Here is a 22,711-nt window from a genome sequence, read left to right on the forward strand (position 1 = left end):
CCCCAACCATTCATCCCCAGCCCCACCCCAGAGCCTGCAGCCCCAGCCAGAGCCCTCCTGCACCCCAACCCCCAATTTCATGAGCATTCATGGCCCACCATACAATTTCCCTACCCATATGTGGCCCTTTGGCCAAAAAGTTTGCCCAACCCTGCATTATGGGATGCAATCTACTATTTTACATAATTGATTTGCAAGGCTAAAATCTTTATGAATAAATGAGAACAGTTCCCAGACAGCTTCCTATCTGATTCAGCATGTTATCTTAGTTGTGAGTGTGTAGACTGATTGTTAGTGAAGCTAGGCTACACACGAGTTTGTCCTTACTTCAACTATTTGTCTGTTTTCATAAGGTTGTTATAAATTATTTCAATGAGCCATTTATTATGTTGAAATGCAGGATCGTCTCTTCTTGCAGTACTTCAGTTCCTGGATGGTGATAAGACCCTCGTCCCTTATGCCTGGGCCCTTTATGCCGGAATCACAGTTGCCAACTTTCACGTGGTAAATAAGCACCCTGACTAAATAAGCACCTTGCTGTGCATCCCTGATTCTCCCTCGCCCTTGCCCCGGCTTGCTGGGAGCTGATTTAAAAAAAAAAGAGGCTGGGGGGAGGCAACAAGCCGCTACAAGCCAAACAAGCTACAAGCCAAAAACTAGCCAACAAGCAACTCACAAGCCAATTAAGCCAAAAACAAGCCCAATTTCTGCGTTTTTTCCGCGGGTTTGGCATATCTGGCCAGAACAGCGTAAAGGGGCTGTAACAGTCCCAGATCTGAATGTGTGTGTGTGGGGGGAATTTAAGTCTGCAGTTGACGTTTTGAAGGCATATGACACAGGAAATTTATTTTCTTGCACTCAGCAACTCAGAGCGTGGGTTGCTGACAAGATGTATGTAGGATGGGATGGTGAAAAAATGGCTTTAGACCACTTTTTTGGGTTCTTTATTTTCCTAGGTCATCTATGCACCAAGTTGGTTCCCCTGTATAAATTAGAGCAGCCCAAAGGCTGACTACAAACAGCTTACCGGTATGTGGCACTGCATAGGAGCTGCTATACTTTTTCTTCGCTAACAGAGGATTCCCTCACACTCTGGTGATTCTCCCATAACCAGCTACACCAGCTTTATGGCTGCTTTGTACCAGCAGTGCAACACGAAGAGGCCACAAATCAGGCCAGGTTCCAGTCTTGTGTCTTAGTAACATGTCACACCAGGCCATAAATTCTAAGGCCAGAAGAGACCACTGTGATCATCTGTTCTGACCTCCTGTATAACACAGGCCATAGAATTTCCCCCACATAATTCCTAGAGCAAATCTTTTAGAAAAACTTCCAATCTTGATTATAAAATGGTCAGTGATGGAGAATCCCTCACAACCATTGGTAAATTGCTCCAATGGTTAATTACTATCACAGTTAGAAATTTATACCTTATTTCCAGTTTGAAAACTTCAATTTTTATCTTCAACTTCTTGCTTTTGGATTGTGTTGTGTTGTACCTTTTTCTGCTAGATTGAAGGACCAATTAAATACGTGTTTCTCATGTAGATACCTATCTACTGTAATCAAGTCACCCCATAACCTTTTCTTTGTTAAACTAAATGGATTGAGCTCCTTTAGTCTATCACTATAAAGCATGTTTTCTAATCCTTTAATCCTTCTTGTGACTCTTCTATGAACCCTCTCCAATTCATCTTCTTGAAATGTACGTACCAGAACTGTAGGCAGTATTCTAGTGGTGGTCGTACCAGTGCCAAATAAAGTGGTGAAATAATCTCTCTACTCCTACTTGAGATTCCCCTGTTTATGCATCCCAGGATCGCATTAGCTTTTTTGGTCTCAGTGTCACACTGGGAGCTTATGTTCAGCTGATTATCCACCATGACCACCAAATCTTTTTAGAGGCACTGCTTCCCAGGATAGAGTCCCCCATCTTGTAGGTATGTCCTGCGTTCTTTGTTCTCAAATTAATGAAAGCAGATGGACTTTTCTTTAACTCTTTGTGGAGGGGGTGCATATGTGCATGCTCTCTCTCTCACAGACACGAACAGAGCAATGCAAGGCTGGCATTAAACCTTGATAAATACAAATATCCCATTTTTATATGCTTTTTGGCTAGGATTAATTCAGTATAACGATGCAGTATTCATTATCTAAAGAAAGAAGTCTTTATTTCCTGACAATTACACTGCTGTTTTTGTAAAGGATGCCAGCAGTTGTCATATTAAATTGGACAGTATTATTTTTCTTGAGGGCCAGGATCATTATTTCTGGCACTCACCCACTGTGAGTAGTCACTTCTGAATAGATTCTTTCCTTTACTGTCACAGACAGGAAGGAATGAGTTGCCAGTTATTATTTGTGATTTGTGCCATGCTGTTCATCTCAGATTGTGGATGCAATAATTTAGCTTTGTTATATCTGCTGCTTCACAAGCCTTTCCAAAGAGAAACACACACCTCCACATCAAAACATATTGGGCCAAATCACATCCAATTATATCTGTGAATACCCATTCAAGTCAGGAGGTTTGGCCCATTGGGGATCTATTGGAGGCATAGGACCAACCCCTCTATTTTTATAGAGGAGAAGGAAAGAATGGCAACCAGGTCTTGTTCAGAAGATTTGGAAGGAAACCATGTAAGAGAAATCTCATACTTTTCCTGTCCTTGTTCCCATCTCTGGTTGTGATTTTTGGTTTGTCTTTGAAAACCCGAAAGAGATTGAACTTGGTCTGGGTCAAATTTGGAATCTACGGCCAAATTCTGACTTACAGCTTGTTAAACCCCATTCAAGGCAATAATATATATCAGGGCAGAACTTGGCCATTGCTGCTCTTCATTAAGGGCCCGATTCTGCCACCACCTCTCATGTTGAGCAGTGCCTCACTCCATAGAGCCCCATGGAAATCAGTGAACGGCAAGATATCACTGATCGTGAGCAGAGCTGGCACAATCGTTCTCTAAGCCTTAAAGGCTTGTCTACATGAGGAAATTTTTCAAAGTTGCATAAGCTAAACTGGAAAAAGACACTTGTGTTCCAGAATAAGTATCCACGCAGAGAGTTATACCAGTAAAACTACAGCTGTATGATTATATTGCAATAATTAGCTCAGTAAATTTCCCCATGTAGACAAGCTCCAAGTGAAGTTTACAAAACTATTAGTTTGTCATTTAAGACATGAGTGTATGTGTAAAATGGCTGTGGGCATGGGAATACATATACATAGTGCAGGGTCAGTAATTATCCTTGTTTATAGCTGGATGTCTGGACTACACTCTAGTCACTGGGCCTAGATACTGTAGTAGCCATTTACAAAATACCCACATCAGACGCACTCTACCCCTCTCTGCTGTCCTAAGCCTTCACTCCCTTTTCTTAAGAAGTCAGCATTATTAAACTTCTCTAGCTTTTAGCAACTAACTGAATAGCTGTTTACCATAGGTGGCTTGAAATGCCCTTGTTTCCATGGTCACGGAATAATGTGTGCTAAATTAGACCTGATCATGAAAAAAGCCAAACTCCAAGACAATGTCTGCATCTTTCCCAATGCCCGTTTCTGTCTGAATCCTCCATAGATGTTTCGAATGTCTGTAGCTGGTGTGAGAGGAGATGCAGGGCCCAGCTGAAGGTGCAGTTTTGAGAAGGAGTTTCTTAGAGAGTCCCTCTCTCAGCCAGCCCTGCTCACCCTGGGAGGGTGGGATCAGAATTCACACACACACCCATTCCCATATATTTAAAAGCCCCATGTCCACACAGACTGGTAACTCTGTGCTTTTTGTATCTAATCTATCTAGGTATCTGAGAGGGTGAATTTAGAACCAGTCCTAAAGATGACATGATTTGAACCTCTTCACAACCGGTCATGTTTTCTTGGTGATAGACTGTGCTGCAGTTTCTTACATGAAGGAATTAGTCAGAATTTATATTTGAATTAAGAACTTGATCATACATACCCATTGATTTGGAGTGGCTACTGCGGTCAGCCAAAAAAGGGAGACAGTGCTGTTTACTGGTGAAAGCAGAGTAGTGGGAATCAGGAAGCCTGCACTGCACTCCTGGTTCTGCCCTGGCATGCTGTCGGATTTGGACAAATCATTGCAGCTCTTGAGAGCCACACAGACATTCAAAGGAGCTCAGCGTCCATAATCTGGGCCAGATTATTTAAAAGGCTGAGCTCCCATTTAGGCACTAAAACAATGAACCAGGTTTTCAGCAAAGTTGACAGTGTAAGGATGCTGAGTGTTTTTGGAAAGTCTGGCCATAAGTGTCACAACGAGAGATTCTAGGTGCAGATCTTTTGAAAGTACAGCCTTTATTTAGATATCTCAATGGGACTTGAATTCTTCTGAATTTCTGGCCCCAGGTGACTGACTTTGTCCATCTGTACCCATAATACCTGTCTCACAGCAGTATTGCAAGGTTAAATTTAATATCTGAAAGATGCTTTGACTTTCTCGGATGAAATATACCATGGAAGGGCAGAATATGGTGCTCTATTATTATTATTTATTTATTATTAGAAGCCTTTTGGCCTCCCACCCACCACTTTCCTGTCAGCCACTGAACTCGGTGCTTCTGAACTAGCAGAATTTTGCATGCGCTGTGATGACTAGATGTCCACTGTCTGTGGTTAAAATGAAAGTTATTTGGACAGCTCTTCTATAGTGATAGTAGCCTCATTCCCTACCAGACTGAAACCATGGGGTGGTAGGTTTGCACAGTGTCTTTACTACCGGGAGGAAGAAGATGGTGAAAGCAAAGCTGTGAGAGTCAGCACTGACTTGACTGTCTCTGTTTGTTCCCCAGTGAAGAGCTGCAGCATACACACCAGCGCCAAGGAGACCCAGTCAGTATAATATACAGGTTTATTTGTCTGCATTTCAAATCTGTGGTTTCTAGAGTTCAGTCATCGCACATTAAAATAAATACTGGAACAGAGAGTGCCAGTCTTGAAAGAACTAGATGGTTTGAAATCACACACTCTGAATTCCCAAGATGGGTAATTGCCACTTTAGGGCCCAGTTCCACACTGAGACATGCAGATGAGCACCTGTAAGTTCATTGGGGGCTCTCATACACACCACACACACACCACCTCAAGTAAAGGATCAGGCCCTTAAACTTTATCTATCTCCATGGTCAGCTACTTCCAACATTTCACAGATGTTTGGAGTGGATGTACTGTTGCGAGGGGCAGCAGGCTTCCATTCACTAAGAAAGTAATAACTGAAAACTTTGATAGGTCGTAGAGCTCTGAGGTGAGGGACTTCTCGGAGAGCGGTGACCTGATTCAACACCCACTGAAGTCTTTAGGGTTTTTTCCATTGACTTAAGTGGGCAGTGGATCAGGCCCCTGTTGCACAAGTAAACTTTGGTCTGGCATCCTTCTGTGATTGATCCATATACACGCATATACCTTGGGCCAATTTTGCTCTGTTGCAGTGGTGTAAATCTGGAAAAACTCAAATGAGACAGAATCAGAGTTTGGCCTATTGACTCCCAAGGAGATACTTGCACAAGTATGGGTTGCAGGTTCAGACCTATAAATTGCAGTGTCTTGTAATTCATTTCCATTTAAAATACTAAGAGAAGTGAACCCTGGTGTGCTTTGTATCCATAAGAAGTGGCCACATTTTGGTATCATGGCGTTTTTTGACACTTTGTGAGTTTACAGGCCAGTAGCCAGTGTTTCTGCACATGAGTTTCTGAGAGCTGTCTCACTCATACCCTGGTCAGGAGCAGGAGGGCACCCACTGGACAATAGGGCTTTTTCTTTATTTTAACTAGAAGTCCAGTGTCACCTTAAAGACGAACAGATTTATTTGGGCATAAGCTTTTGTGGGTAAAAAAAACCCACTTCTTCAGATGCATGGAGTGCATCTGAAGAAGTGGGTTTTTTACCCATGAAAGCTTATGTCCAAATAGATGCCTTAGTCTTTAAGGTGCCACCAGACACCTCGTTGTTTTTGTGGATACAGACTAACACGACTACCCCTCCTTCTTTATTTTAGTATGAGTGTTTGTAGTTGATCTTATCAGGCAAACAGTGTGGAAAGGAGCTTTGCATGAAAACCCCTCCCACTGAACTGCTTCTGGAACAAGCATCAGTGAATCTGTTTCAGTAACTACTGGCTGAAAAAAATCCGTCTAAAATTAAATCACTAAAATTAATCATCTGCAGATGTTATCATAAATAAAAATGTCCAATCCTGTTTTGAATCTTGCTAAACTATTTGCCTCCATAGTATTCTGTGGTAGTGAGTTCCAGAAGCTATTTATGTTGTGGACGTTAGTTATTTTTTTAATTAAATCCAGCTTTTTGCCTACAGCCATTTCCTTCGTTCACCCTTCATTTCCTAATATTTTCCTCTCCACTGGTACTATAGATTTTAACTTCTTAAAATACTGTAACAATTCTGTGGTCATGTAGGAATCTCACAGCTATTGCTGTGTTGCATATCATAGCCATTCAGACTGTCACAGTAATGAAGCTGTATAGAAATCCAGTCTTTCCTCCAAAGGCACAGGTCCCTAACACTTGAGTTAAAGAAGAGTCTCTGTTAGTTCCTAATTATACAGGGACTAAGACATATTGTTGACCAGTTTTGTTTCCATCCAGTAGAGGGCAGTGATACATATACAAACCAATCAATTTATGACGGCATATTTTTGAGGAAAGTTTTAAGTGCTGCTTTTTTTTCTTTATTATGAGCATAATCTAGGACTAATGCATTGGAAAGGAAAAGAGTAGGAGAAGAGAGCCAATCAACAATGCTTTATTTACTTTTTTCCACAATACAAGAAGAGATTAAAAGAAACAGATGAAAGGGAATACACCTCTACCCCGATATAACGCTGTCCTTGGGAGCCAAAAAATCTTACCGCGTTATAGGTGAAACAGTGTTATATTGAACTTGCTTTGATCCACCAGAGTGCGCAGTCCCGCCCCCCCCCCCCCGGAGCACTGCTTTGCTGCATTATATATCCAAATTCGTGTTTTATCAGGTGGCGCTATATTGAGGTAGCAGTGTACTTTAACGGCCACAGCATGTATTTAAATATGATTGCTTCCTTTTCTGTGAGGACTAGGTTTAACTTTATTTCCACGCTGAAGAGTTTTCAAACTTACACGTGTTCTCCTTTCTAACAGCTTGCCCAGTTACGTGGGGCCTGCACCAGGCTCTGGCTGTTCATTGATGGTCTTAATTAAACTCCAAAAGGTTGCATTAGCTATATCACTAATAATGGCTGTGCTGATGTAATTGGCTTCTCCCAGTTGTTTTCCTGTGACTGGCTGCCTGAAGCTTCCTAATTAAAAATAAACAGATTTGACATTTTCCTTGGTTATCTACATTCTAAGGATATAACATCTTGTTTGATTATGAAGAGTAACAGAGTCATACAAGCCCTAGGCAACCACTCTCCCTCTCCCTCTCTCTCCTTATCACTTGGGTCTGAACAGAATTATTTATGAAACCTAGATACTTTGTGACTGAACAGAGACAGCAGGAGTGAGCAATCAAACCTTTAGGAGTGCAGTGAGTGACTCAGGTGTTGTACGTTGCTGAGAAGAAGAGTCTGCCTTGAGCTTGTGGTTTAATAATTTGTACTCTGCGAGTCTGATCCAAGGGGATACCCAAATAGAGGCACTTTCTCAGAGGGTTAGAATTTCATTGGTGAGTGTGATAGATCACATGAGGATTCTGGCACTCTCTACATGGCAGGCTGCAAGCTAGTCTGCCAGAAGCCACTGAACTGATAGTATCAGCATTAGCTGAGGAAACAGTCCTAGATTGATGTGTGAGTAAGGGGGAGTGTATGAGCCTTGGCAGGCTGAGGTCAGTGCAAAAGAGCTCACGAGTAACTCCTGAAAGTTGCTGGTAGTGACCATTTACTTTTAATCCAAAGGGTCCACAGGACAGAGGATTTGAAAATGCCTAAGGATTGTAATGTTTTTCAAACTCTCATAGCAGCTCTTTGCTGTTTTTATCACCGTAAATCCATTATTGGAGTTAAGGTAGGTGCCCTTCTGCAATAACAGTAACTATACTGCATACTAGTTGATATTCAACAGTGCTTGTTTTAAAATGACATTTAGATACAGTGTGTGATGGTCCTATAATGGAAGTACCTTTTGATAGTGTACTCTCGGCTGAAGGAGAGGCTTAAAAATGTTCAAACTTGCTTGCCTGAAGTTGAATGCACAAATCCATATTTAGGCACCTAAATCAAAGTGCCCTGAGTTTGAGATACTGAGCACCATCAGATCCCATGGAATTAAATAGTAACTTCAAGCAGGGGCGCTGGAACAGTTTGTATAGTGGGGGGTGCTGAGAGCCATACTATAAACCCTGTATATGATGGAATCCCCTTCAAGCCAGGGTTGCGGGCCCTAGCTCCAGCACCTATGGCTTCAAGGTCTCAGTACCTTGTAAATCAGGCCGCTTTGATTTAGATGCCTAAATATAGATTTAGGTGTCTAAATTTAAGCACCTAAATTTGAAAATTTACGCCACTGTGTTCAGAGTCTTTGCTTTCTGTTCAGGTAATAGTGTTCAGAAGTGCTTTAGTTAAGCCTTGGAATTGGTCCAAAGGAGCCAAAATGCTATAATGAACAGGAACTTCTTTTCAGTGGCAGCATCTCATACACTTGTCTTAGGTCAAGGTCATTAGTTTTTCTTTTATTGTAGTATTATTTTAAAACCCTACAGGCAATTCCGATTTTATTGTAGATTTAAAATGTGAGATTATATAATAGCCTAAAAGTGCCAAGTGCTTTACAGACATTGAGTGGGACACATTCCATATGAGCCACAATCAATTGTGATCGAAGTCTCCCCAAAGGGCTTTGGATCAGTTTTACTGTTCAGCCCCATCCCTCATAAAAACCACAAGGGCCAAACCACATAAACAGGCTCTCCATTTGTGCTGCTCTCGTGGGGTTAGTTTGTAGATATGGGAGCCCACATGGCAGCTTGTTTGTGTGAAGAAGATGCACTGAGGCCTTCAGAGATGAGCATCTATTGGCATAAACAGGTATTGTCATTGTGATTAGAATAAGACAGTGTCCTCACTGATGGAGATGCCTTCACTACCTAGACACAATGCAGCCCCGTATAGTGTAATTAATGCAGACATTAAGATTATTTTAGAGACTGGCTTCCTGTAATTACAGACTAGTTTGTGTTTAAATGAATCCTAGAACCCAGACTTAGTTCCTGATTTTTGTTTGAAAACAAAAACCCATGTCACAGATTGTTGCACAAGCCCGGTATGTAGCTGCATGATTGGGGCCTCTTCCCCGTTTGCTTCAACTCCATCAGATGCCCAGCACTGCATCAAACAGCTACCTCGCTGAGGAAGGTGGGCTGTCTCTCTCTCCCAAGCCTGTTAATGCTGCTGACAGTGCTAGAGAGTGATAGGTGCATGATGCCCCACCAGACCAAGCTAACTGCATTCAGTAGAGTGCAGGCTTGTTTTGTGCACTGGTGATTTAGTTTTTCTTCACCTTTCATTCACTATATATGGTTGCCAGGACAAAATCCTATATCGTCCTGAATTATTTCATCTCCGTTTTCAAAATATTAGGAGTCACATTTTCAGAAGTGCCAAAGTGATTAAGGAGCCTAGTCCTATTTTCAAAAGTGACTTTCAGTGAGACTTATGCTCGTCAGGTCCTAAAGACGGTCTCCCTGACAGTTGGGGATTTGGGCTCCTGAATCACTTTGGCACTTTTGAAAATTTGACCCCACTGTAGATTCTCTTCTCCTTTTTCACTGATGCAACCACATTGAAGTAGTCACCGGTGTCAAAGAAAGGAGACTCTGTCCTGTTAACTTTATTGCTTTTAATTTTAATTGGGATTTTAAAGGTTCTCACTGTAATTCTGTTGCTCTACAACTTTTTCAAAATGAAGTTGGGGTTTATTATTTGCTGTCGGAACTGAATTAAAACGATCATTCTCGTCCATGCCCTTTGTTTAACTTGGCATGAATTTCTAATATCTAAAATAACACTGGTGTTGTCATGGTAATTTTCCATTTGGTCTAATCCATATAGTCTCTGGAGAAACTGAAACATTAATAGTGTTTGCTGTATGGGAAAAGAATAAAGCCTTTTATGCAGAAACAAATTACAGCTGGTCTCTTTCAAAAATAAGGTTCTATTTAAAGAGATTTCCAGCATTTAAAATAGATTTCAATACATGTGTTCCAGAAGGCACTGCTGATTTATCTTTAATTAAATCCAATGAACTGCTATTTTAAGAAGGGCCTACATTTTGGAAATGGGTCACCCTTGCTGAGGGGAAAATAGTCAGACATGGAAATGGGTAGGGGGCAAGAGAACATGGGATCCAAGATGGGGAGCTGAAAGCCTCTTTTCTCCAGCACGCCAATGCATTTTGGTGCCAGCATTGATAAGAACTCAGGGCTAGTTGTTCTCTCACACCAGTGTAAACCCATTGACTTCAATGGAAATAGATTATATTTAGATGAGATTTATCCTTGATTTTCTTAGGGATCAGCTTTGTGCAGTTACCGATGAAAAGTTCATCCTGAATAAATCCACTGACATCGGTAGAGTTATACCAGGGATGCATTTGACACACAGGACCAAATTCTGTTCTGTTACACTGAGGTAAAGCCACAGTAACTGCACTGACTTGAACTGTAACTGAGAGCAGAATATGGCCTAGCACATGGACGCTGATATATGTCCCAGCATGCACTGTAGTGAAATGTACAGGGTCTGAGCACTGATAATGCATTATACCTACCTTCGTGACTCTTGCAAATCTGAAATACAGCAGCTCAAGTGATATTTTAGTTACTGGAGTGTAAAGTCCAACGTAATGTTTAGTTCAGAAACTCTGTAGCCTAATAACGCTATACCGTGATGATGGTGTGCGTGTGTGTGTTTTAGTAAGTGCACCCCTGTTCAATTACTAACAGTAAGTAAGAATGAGGATCAACAGCTAGTTCAAATGTTTACTGCAAATTACAGAAAACAGCAGTCTGATTGGCAGCTGTCGGTAGAAATGAGCAGAGGCACTGCTACTTCCCCCTGAACTGTGCTCATTTATTATGTGAGCTTCAAGCCAGTGAAAATGGTTCCTTTTAAAAGTTCGATCTGTCATTTTTGGGATTCAGAATCTGGAAATTCAGATGCAACCATGGTAAAAATGGTAAACAGACATCTGAGCCCTGAACATGTTGCAACTTCTATTCAGTTAATATGTTCTTTACGATTGGAAGGGGAGAACCTGTTCAAGTATTATATTTGTTCGTAACATCCTAATTATACAGTTGATGAGTCACCCTCATCTGAAGCTGTTCAAAAGGGGAAAGCCATTCAAGTTCTCATGGCTGCCAGGTTTTGAAACTTCCAGTATGTAGAGCTACCACATCACCCAGTAATGTCCTAATGTTATGAATGTAACCCAGGCAGGCAGCCTTTTATAAGAGGCCACTCGTGCAAGTTCATCCAAGAGAAAGATGGCATTTGCAATGGCTTTTTATAGATGGTGATTTTTAACTAATATTTCTTCACTATGTGACAATCTAAATCTGATTCACTGGTATCTTTGGGCTTCACATATCCAGTTTCAGCATTCACATGAAGAATATTCCGTCTGCTACCATGAGCTAGCAAGTCACCACAGCCCAGCTTTTGGATCTTTGTTTTTGGCATAACATTTGTTGTTGTTGGAGAGGCTGGGCTGGGAAGAAATAACTTACCAAGATACTGTGAAATTTCACATAACTCTCTGAACTTTGGTTCCCCATTGACTTGCTTCTGGATCTGCATGAGGTTTGTTTTGCACCCTTGATATCAAGCCTGATTTAAAAAAAAATCATGTTTGAAAAGATCTTCTTTCCTTCTTGATCTGTCTGCATGTCCTAACATCTTTCAAGGGGAAAGCTCCTCTCTCTGAGTTCTCATGCTACTTTTACATAATTCATAAGGTTTCAACTCCCACATGCCCGCTAACACACATGTAACTGATATCTCTGCTACCCCAGCTTTTTTCCAGGCATGACTATAGTGGGTGTAGTGAAGATGTTCCCCAGACTGTGTTGCTAAAATAGACATTATTTCCTTAACGTAAATTGAAAAGAGGTAAAAGATTCTCTTTATGTTTGAGAACTACCCAAGGCTACTTTGTGCCTTTGTTACCACAATTTTCCTTCTTTGCTCTAACTCCTAAATTTTATGCTTACTTTTTACTCTGTACTTGCTTCAACATATTCCCATTTGCTGAAGTGGGAACTTTGCTTGAGTTCATACATCAGCATTTGGCTTCTTAGTAATAGATTGGATATAAGCATTTCTCACAGATATTTGCATAAGCACATTGGGCCAAATCTTGCAGTCCTTAAGATGTACTCAGGCAAAAATCCCCATTGCAATCAAGGGGAATTTTGCCCGAGCAAGTACCATTCAACAGCTGAACAGGAACTTTAGAATTCAGAGCTTTAGGCTCCATTATCTAAAGGTGAACCATATACCCTGGTCTGTGAGTGATGTCATTTCAGGAATTAAGGATTGTTATATTTACAGTTGGGTTGTGGGGCGGGTATTATTTTCCTTACTGGAGTTAAGGGTTGTACAACATAGGCCTGACCCAAAGCCCACTGGAGCCAATGAGATTCTTTCTGTTGGCTTCAGTGAGCACTGGACTGAACCCTGTGATATTGTATTGTATGCTTGTTGGGCATAAACCAGATCATTGGCCAGGTGGATCTTCCATTCAGGAACATCTCCATAAATGGCAGAAGGGCCCCACGTTCCTTGCCTTCTGGTGGACGTACAGCTTGTGTGACTTATTTGAATTTCAAAAAAGGCAGTGAGATGATATTAAAGTTTGTCTGATTACTGATACTTTTCACCGGTTGTTTCTCCAAAAGTTCCCAGCTGACACCAAAGTTACAAGGTTCTTCAGGCAGTGCCCATTTGGATTTTCCATAAAAGGTCATTCTACTCTATCTGGCTTAGTTCAGGTCTCTGGTTAATTCTAGAGTTCACTTGGCTCAGTTTAAGATCTACATATTGGCCATCTCAAATGTAGAGAGTGAATCAAATAGAGACATCTCAAAGGGAGAGTTAAATCAGTCTAACTTCAAAACTTTCTCCTGAACAAGATGGCAGTTGGGCTTGGCCCTGCCTAGTTACATCATTTACTTTCGAACAGTTTTATGTCTCCCTTTTTTGAGCCAAATTCTGTCTCCCACACCCCTACATGTAGAGGGCTCTGATCTCATTAGAACTGGTGTGATTCCACTGTGCCAGGAGCATGGGTTTCAGGGAGATTATGCAGGGGTTCACACCTTCTGTGAAGTGTGGAAATGGGTAGCCACCTGCCATTCTCCTCCATGACTGGTGAGTGCAGGAGCTGCAGGGTGTGTTGAAGCCCTGAGTCTGCAGTATCAGCCATGGAACGCTACTTTGGGGAGAATTTCTTTCCTCCTCCTGGATTTCCCCAGTACCTGACCTAATAACATGAGCTAGGTGCTATAGTCAAGATATGCCCCTCTTGTAGCTGCTGCCATTGTATTCATTTACTTAAAAGTTTCACCTTGTCCAGGAATGCCCAGTCAGGTCTCAGGTGCCAAGCAATCACCTATCTCTGGCTAAGGACCTTTGTCCCAGTGCCTTCTGACTGGGGATTTTAAGGCTGCACAGCTCCCTGTCTTACACTGCAATATCCCCAGCAAGCCAGGCTACCTAAAGGCCAGCACCTGTGCTTTGCTTTCCCTTCAAGGGCTATGAACAGTAGCTACCAGTTAACACCACAGCTTCTTCTAAACAAGCACATTTATTCCTCAGGTAAAAGTATTACAGAGAAAACATTAAAAACAATAAAAGAACACGTGTGCATCAGTATTATGAGGCTCTAGTAGGCCAGATCCTTCTGCAGGGGTTGGGGCCCTTGCACAGAAAGTCCTGTTCATTTGCTGGATCAGAAAGAAGGCACTGGGTCTGTTTAAACGCAGCCTTTTTATGCCAAAAGATCTTTCTTTATCTGTTGGTCTCTGGAAAATCCAGTTTGAACTAATATATGCAAGCCTCCCCAGGGGTTGGTACCTCTCTAGAGGTGTTTACAGTGCCGGAGTGATTCACCTTAATCACCCCCCGCTATTCTTAGTTCATGGAGCTGCTCTTGTACCTCTTGCACCTCTTGTAGCTGCTGCCATTGTATTCATTTACTTAAAAGTTTCACCTTGTCCAGGAATGCCCAGTCAGGTCTCAGGTGCCAAGCAATCACCTATCTCTGGCTAAGGACCTTTGTCCCAGTGCCTTCTGACTGGGGATTTTAAGGCTGCACAGCTCCCTGTCTTACACTGCAATATCCCCAGCAAGCCAGGCTACCTAAAGGCCAGCACCTGTGCTTTGCTTTCCCTTCAAGGGCTATGAACAGTAGCTACCAGTTAACACCACAGCTTCTTCTAAACAAGCACATTTATTCCTCAGGTAAAAGTATTACAGAGAAAACATTAAAAACAATAAAAGAACACGTGTGCATCAGTATTATGAGGCTCTAGTAGGCCAGATCCTTCTGCAGGGGTTGGGGCCCTTGCACAGAAAGTCCTGTTCATTTGCTGGATCAGAAAGAAGGCACTGGGTCTGTTTAAACGCAGCCTTTTTATGCCAAAAGATCTTTCTTTATCTGTTGGTCTCTGGAAAATCCAGTTTGAACTAATATATGCAAGCCTCCCCAGGGGTTGGTACCTCTCTAGAGGTGTTTACAGTGCCGGAGTGATTCACCTTAATCACCCCCCGCTATTCTTAGTTCATGGAGGAGTTGTGGCATCCCTCTCCCTGGATACAATTCCTGGCCTACAGTGATACATAAACCATTCACACACTTAATATACTATGGTCCCTAAAGATGTTGCATGTGGTTGCAATATCTGTCACACACCATCTTAGTCCCACAAACACTTTCCATTTTTCTGAGGAATTAGGGGAAATCTATGCAGAGAAGTTAGTGCTGTGGTTCAAGATGTACCTTTTAGCAAGAGAGTCTCTGATCCCTCCACTTCCCCCAAAGTAGTGTTTGAAATTAGTCTGGGTTTTGCATGCTTGCAGTATTACAGGCTATCTGCAAAGTGCAATAAAACCACTGGGCAGAAGAGAATAAGGACCAAACAGAATGCTTTCAAATAGTAAAGTTAATGAGTCCAATCCCAAATAACATCCCTTTGGGGATATTTTTGCAGGTGATTACACCTATACATGTGAAATACTTGATGCAAGTCTGTCTTGTTTAGTAGTTTTGGGGCTAGGGAATTGTAAAGTATGTTTTGTTGTATCCAATACCTTTTAATATCTTTATACATGCAGTGCCAGGTACTCACAGTCAAATGTCAGAAGAGGGCAGGGTTAAACTTACTGCAGTAAGTGTAGATTTTAAACAGAGGCCACAAGTTTTACAGCAAATATTGAGGTTTTTCTTGTCAACTTATCTAGGCCAAATCTTCTCCTATTATTATGAGAGAGGAGCAACCTCAGAAAGCTCGGGTTGGATTCAGATGAGCCCCACTCACTCCCTACATTTTGGAAGCTTTTCCAGACCTCATGATTTTTCCCTTTCTTTTCCTCAATACTTCTCCTCTGTTTCATCTCCTATCCTCTCCTGTCTTGGTCTCCCTCACCTCCCAAATCCCCAACATCTCCTTCACCTGTGCTGCTATTCCTTTGGGTGTCTTCAGTCTAGCACTCTGGACAGCTGCTCTGTTCAAATCATGTGAATTCTGGGTTTTCCCCGTATCTGAAGCCAGAGCATACCTCCCTCCTCCCCTCATCTATTCTAAGGAAGTGCCAGAACTTGTGAGATCTGAAGATTGCAACTAGGCTAGCAAAGACTTCAGGATGGATTTAATCAAGGGCAGGAGGCCTGTGGGGTTTGGGGAGAAGATGGGTTTGAGGGATATGTAGCTGAATTTATTAGAACCTTGGGCAAGGTGCGGGGTTGGTTCAATTCCTGGTTCAGGTGACTCCCCCTTTTTTCCCTAATTGATTCATTGATCTCTAATCATAATATTGCTGTCTGATTGCTTTGCTGCCCTCTCAAAAGTTGAGTTTTTTCCTTTCAAAGCAAGAAGAATCAGAAATACCAAGGCTGCCTTTTGGGACTAATTTAAATGTCTGCTAGCTAAACTGTGCCCATAGCAGCAGGAAATAATTGAAATACTATCATGAGGATGAAGGACATAAGGGAAGCTGCATGAGCAGAAGACATTAGCAAATGGTCTGATAAAAACCTCATCAGAGTTTTGGGTTACCTTTTATCAGGAAAGTTGAGACCTACAGAAACAACTGTAGTAGTCCTTAGATGTGCTTTGAGTAAATAATACTTTACCAACGGGATACACAGAGAGATGACAGTGAATCCCCTGGGTAACCAAAAGTGCATCTGGAGATTTTGTGCAGTAAAGATCTTGAACAGTTTCCAACATAATCTTATAAACAAAACCACTTGTGTCTTCATAATTCCAGCCAGTTTGGGTTAGGTTAGGGTTTATTATTATCATTACTTCCTATCCATTTTTAGTGCAAATTAAGATTATTCAATTTGTTCTACCCATCCTCTGACTATATAGTACCTGTCTCTCAGACTCAGATAGAAACTAGATTTGGTTTATTGCTTCACATTAGAATTGAGATAAGCCTTCAAAGTAGAAACAACATAAGCTTTGATGTATGTAACACAGTGGGCCTGACTCTTCTCCTACTCCTCATTCTGGTATTAAACTGATGTGGCTCCATTGACTTTAACGGAGTTGCTCCAGATTTACACTGATGTAGGGGAGAGTGAAATCTGCCCCTTTAGTCTACAGGATAAACAACAATTATGAGTTTAGCTTGCAAACAAAGGGCAAGTTACACTACATTACAGCACTAAATCAGCGCAGTTGCAACATGTCTGGTGAAGATGCGCTATGCTGAGGGAGAGTGATTTCCCGTTGGTATAATTATTCCACCTCGGCAAGAAGCGGAAGCTATGTCAATAGAACAGCACAAAACTTGCCTCTCTTGGGGTAGAAGGGAAGGCTTTTTCACACCCCTGAGCAGCGCAAGTTATATTGATTTTAGGCTGTAGTGCAGACCTGCCCAAAATTGCTACAGGGCAATGGGCACAGTTCAAAATTATCCTAATGTGATTCATTCTGAATGGAGGGTTAAGAACTAGGGCCTGCTGTAGTAAAGAGGTCTCTTTGGATGGATCCCATCTGCACAAATAAAAATAATCATTTTCATTTGGATGTGAGAATAGTATATTTTAATAGGAACTTCCCAGAACAATAGGTTGTCAAATTTCATACATATAATATATGATGATAATCCAAGTCACTTTTGATAGTTTATCCTAAACAGGCAAAACTTGAGTGGAACTTTTAGAATTTGATTTTCTTTAATTTCACTGATATTTTCCAATCTTCATTGCACCTAACAGCAGTGGGATTCTACCTGTCCCTAGGGAAGGGCGCCAAAGGGGTGAGAGGATCGTGATGGTTAATAGTTGGCTGAGGGAGTGGTGTTACAAGGAGGGCTTTGGGATGTATGGGCACTGGGAGGCTTTTGGGGACAGACAACTGTTCTCAAGGGATGGGCTCCACCTAAGTAGGGAAGGAAGTAGACTTCTAGGAGGGAGGCTGGCTCATCTGATTAAAAGAGCTTTAAACTAGACACTGGGGGAGACGGTCGGGAGAGGTCCTAGTGCTCTCCACGCCAAATTTTCACATTGGGAGTGAGGACAACAAGATAACAGATATAGCCAGAGGGGGGCAGTTACGTGTAAGGAAGAGTGGGGGGACAGATTCTAGATCTACAAGTCATACTGGAAGTACTGTGTCCCTACCGAGTTGGGTAAAAGAGTGAGAGGAGCCCAACAGGAAAAATTAGGATGTTTGTTCACCAATGCGAGAAGCTTAGGTAACAAAATGGAGGAACTGGAGCTCCTGGTCCGGGAATTGAAACCGGATATCGTAGGAATAACAGAAACATGGTGGAACGGTAGCCATGACTGGAGTACAGGTATGGAAGGGTATGTGCTGTTTAGGAAAGACCGATGCAAAGGTAAAGGTGGGGGAGTAGCACTGTATATCAATAATGAGGTAAAATGTAATGAGATAACTAGCGCTGCAATGGACAATACAGAGTCTGTTTGGGCAATGGTCACATTGGGGAAGAAAACTACCAGAGCCTCATCCAGGATAGTGATTGGGGTGTGCTATAGACCGCCGGGATCTAGCTTAGAGATGGATAGGGAGATCTTTAATGTTTTTAAGGAGGTAAACACTAATAGGAACTGCTTGATCATGGGGGACTTTAACTTCCCAGATATAGATTGGGAAACAAATGCTAGTAATAATAATAGGGCTCAGCTTTTCCTAGACGTGATAGCTAATGAATTCCTTCATCAAGTGGTTGCTGAACCGACAAGGGGGGATGCCATTTTAGATTTGATTTTGGTGAGTAACGAGGACCTTGTTGAGGACATTGTTGTAGGGGACAACCTTGGCTCGAGTGATCATGAGCTAATTCGTTTCCAAATAAATGGGAGGATAATCAATAGTGCATCTGAGACTAGGGTGTATGATTTCAAAAGGGCTAATTTTACTAAATTAAGGCGACTAGTTAGGGAAGTGGACTGGGCTAACATATTTAGGGATCTAAGGGCAGATGACGCCTGGGGTTACTTCAAGTTGAAGTTGCAGGAGTTGTCAGAGGCATGTATCCCGAGAAAGGGGAAACGGCTCATAGGTAGCAGTTTTAGACCGAGCTGGATGAGCAAGCGTCTTAGAGGGGTCATTAAGAAAAAGCAGAAAGCGTACCAGGAGTGGAAAATGGGAGGGATCAGCAAGGAAACCTACCTTATTGAGGTCAGAGGGTGCAGGGAAGCTGTGAGAAAGGCAAAGCGACGAGTGGAGATGGATCTAGCGAATTGGATTAAAACCAATAGCAAACGGTTTTTTAGCCATATAAATAGGAAGAAAACCAAGAAAGAAGAAGTGGGACCGCTTAAAACTTTAAATGGAGTGGAGATTAGGGATAATCTTGGAATGGCACAATATCTGAACGAATACTTTGCCTCGGTCTTTAATGAGGCTAATGAAGGGCTAAGGAATAGTGATAGAGGGACCGATGGGAATGAAGATATGGGGGTAGACATTACGGTAGCTGAGGTAGAAGCCAAACTGGAACAGCTTAACGGAAGTAAATCGGGGGGCCCGGATAATCTTCATCCTAGAATATTAAGGGAATTGGCGAGGGATATTGCTAGCCGTTAGCGATAATCTTTAATAAATCCCTAAATTCGGGATTGTACCGACTGACTGGAGATTAGCTAATGTAGTTCCTATATTCAAGAAGGGGAAAAAAGTGACCCGGGAATTATAGGCCTGTTAGTCTAACATCTGTAGTATGCAAAGTCATGGAAAAATCTTAAAAGAGAGAGTGGTTCCGGAGCATGAGGCCGATGGCAACTGGGATAGATTACAGCATGGATTTATGAAAGGTAGATCGTGCCAAACCAACTTGATCTCCTTCTTTGAGAGAGTAACAGATTTTTTAGACAAGGGAAATGCGGTGGATCTCATATATCTGGATTTCAGTAAGGCGTTTGATACGGTACCGTATGAAGAATTACTGGTTAAATTGGAAAAGATGGGGATCGAAGTGAAAATCCAGAGGTGGATAAGGAGCTGGTTAAAGGGAGACTGCCGAGGGTAGTATTGAAGGGGGAACTGTCCGGTTGGAGGGGGGTTACCAGTGGAGTTCCTCAAGGCTCGGTTTTGGGTCCGATTTTATTCAATCTATTTATTGCTGACCTGGGAACCAAGAGTAGGAGTGGGCTGATAAAGTTTGCGGATGACACCAAGTTGGGGGGTATTGTCAATTCGGAAGAGGATCGGGATATTCTCCAGGAGATTTAGATGACCTTGTAAACTGGAGTATTAGTAACAGGATGAAATTCAATAGTGAGAAGTGTAAGGTTATGCATTTAGGGATGTCTAACAAGAACTTTAGTTATAAGCTGGGGACGCACCAGTTGGAAGTAACGGAGGAGGAGAAGGACCTAGGAGTCCTGGTTGATCGCAAGATGACTATGAGTAGGCAATGTGATGTGGCTTTAAAAAAGCTAATGCGGTCTTGGGTTGCATTAGGCGAGGTATTTCTAGTAGGGATAAGGAGGTGCTAGTCCCGTTATATAAGGCGCTGGTGAGACCTCATTTGGAGTATTGTGTGCAGTTTTGGTCTCCCATGTTTAAGAAGGATGAATTCAAACTAGAACAGGTACAAAGAAGGGCCACTAGAATGATCCGAGGAATGGAAGGCCTTCGTATGAAAGGAGACTTGAGGAGCTCGGTTTGTTTTCCTTAACCAAAAGAAGGATGAGAGGAGATATGATTACACTCTTTAAATATATCAGAGGGATAAATACCAGGAAGGAGAAGAATTATTTCAGCTCAGTGCTAATGTGGACACGAGGACGAACGGATATAAACTGTCAGTCAGGAAATTCAGGCTTGAAATTAGACGAAGGTTTCTAACCATCAGGGGAGTGCAATACTGGAACAGTCTACCGAGGGAAACAGTGGGGGCGAAGGACCTCCACGACTTTAAGATTAAGCTAGATAAGTTTATGGAGGATGGTATGATAGGATAACGGGCTTAGTCAATAGGTCAATTATGTGCCTGGTATGATGTAACCTTTTCCAGAGGGTTTGGCTGGAGAGTCTTGCCCGCATGCTCGGGGTTCAGCTGACCGCCATATTTGGGGTCGGGAAGGAATTTTCCTCCAGGGAAGATTGGCTATGGCCCTGGAGGTTTTTCGCCTTCCTCCGAAGCATGGGGCAGGGTTCACTTGCTAAGGAGTGGGTGGATCGGCTTATGTGGCCTGCATCTTGCAGGAGGTCAGACTAGATGATCATAATGGTCCCTTCTGATCTTGAATTCTATGATTCTATGATTATATTTGCCTTTGAAATGTGAAATCACATACTGTATCAAAACAAGCCTGTGGAATTAACCACTGAGGGAATCTCTTGGGCAGGCCCTGTGGATTAATGAAGTCAAAGTGGCTCTGTGCAGGCACAGGGATTTGCCTACATGGTTCTCGTTGCAGTATCAGGGCTGCATATGAAGGAGTTGTTGTTACCGCTTGGAGATCCTGAGGAAACTGAGCTGCAGGCTTCCTTGTTTCTCTGCCCAAGTGAGTTATGTCACAACACGGGTTGGAATAATAGGATCGTATTTAGAGGATGAAAAGACTTTTATCACCCACTCCATCTCTCTGCAAATGCATGATAGAAGCAGCGCTCCATTCAAACCTCTTTATTGTTTGTTGTTATTAGATAACTGCTGACAGTGTTTGTCTCTGTCCAAGACCCAAAATTAAGACAAAAGCTGCTCAATTTACAAAAAAAAAAAAAAAATAAAGAAAAATGAGTCTAAAAATATGGTTTATTTGCTGCTGCTCTCTAAGTACAAACACCATAGTTCTATAAATAGATTTGGGCGAGTGGTAGTACTGTCCGTAGGCTGCCCCTGTTGTGGTAGGTGCTGTACAGATGCATAGGAAAACTCAGTCCCTCCCCTGAAGAGTTTACAGTCTATTCTAGGTTCCAGTTTGTTGAGAGTTTAAAAGGCTGATCGTGAATTTTAACTATTTGGTTAAGTTGGATTCCTTTCATAAGAAATCTTTTTCTTATGATGATGCTAGAAGTAACTTGCTGAGCACACTGTTCCATTACTTTCATTTTAAATTTAGTGAATAATCCTGTTACCCACTATTTATTTCCTGTGTTATATTAAATATATTCCTGTATCCTGATTGGAACAGCTGTGGTAGATAACGCAGCCTCCATTTGTAAGATAAAAGCTAGTTGTCAGCATTGTTCACTATGAGTGAAATTCACTCTTGAGCTGAAGGTCTGGCATCTTTCATCCTGATTGGTCCTGTGGCATGTCACAAAGTCATATTCCATTATATAGTAATAGCGTCACCTATCACTGAAATGCGCTCCTTTCTAGGGGGGAGGGATAGCTCAGTGGCTCCTTTCTAGAGTGACTCTTGATTAATAATAGAACTATTGCTTTTTTATATCCAGAAAATTTTCAGGAAGCAATAGATTGCATCAAAACTCTTCATTTAGGAGCTACAATCCATGAACAAGTACACTACAGAAACACTGTCTGATAAATGTGTTCCATCTAATACAGTAGATGTATATACAAGATATTTAGAATTACATTTGTGCACTGAGTTATTTTGATTTGGGCTAGTATTTTAAAAAGTGCCTATGGGAATTTAAGTGCCCAACGTCTAATCACTTAAAATGGGAATTGGGCAGCTAACTCCGTTAATTAATTTGTACACTAACTTCCCTACGTAACTGCAAAGATATAATTGGCATGCAGTTGTCATGCAGATGCAACAGTTCACCTCTTTAGTCCATACAAGTGCTATAATTGTATCTCATTTAGTTTAACCCATTTACTGTAGGATAATATTTTTAATCTTTCACACTTTCCCTTGTATTTAAAGATCACTGGGCAGCTATGTGATGAGGGTGCTGGAGCTGAGTCCTGTGACTCTGGATACCCACTCATGCGCAGAAACTCCCATGCACCACATGGGAGAGTGAAACAGCTGTGGAGGGCTGAAGTAGCAGCTGCAAAAGTGGCTTGGTTAGTGCTC

General features: G+C 42.0%; 1 protein-coding gene across 10 annotated transcripts in view; it reads left to right on the plus strand.

Annotated features, from left to right (window-relative positions):
- Positions 1 to 22,711, plus strand: part of BCAR3 (BCAR3 adaptor protein, NSP family member) — a 204,749-nt gene that overhangs the window by 156,343 nt on the left and 25,695 nt on the right. The window contains exon 2 of one of the 10 annotated variants that reach the window (XM_039485763.1): positions 401 to 504. The exons of 8 other annotated variants lie outside the window; for them this stretch is intronic. Coding sequence is in view for 1 of the 2 variants with exons in the window: in XM_039485762.1 (XP_039341696.1) it covers positions 7,937 to 8,020 (84 nt within the window). In the remaining variant the exon portion in view is untranslated. Of the gene's footprint in view, positions 1 to 400; positions 505 to 7,883; positions 8,021 to 22,711 lie in introns of those variants that run through there. One more of the 10 variants, XM_039485762.1, reaches the window with a different exon arrangement.

Source organism: Mauremys reevesii, linkage group 8, assembly GCF_016161935.1.
Source record: "Mauremys reevesii isolate NIE-2019 linkage group 8, ASM1616193v1, whole genome shotgun sequence".
NCBI lineage: Eukaryota > Metazoa > Chordata > Testudines > Geoemydidae > Mauremys > Mauremys reevesii.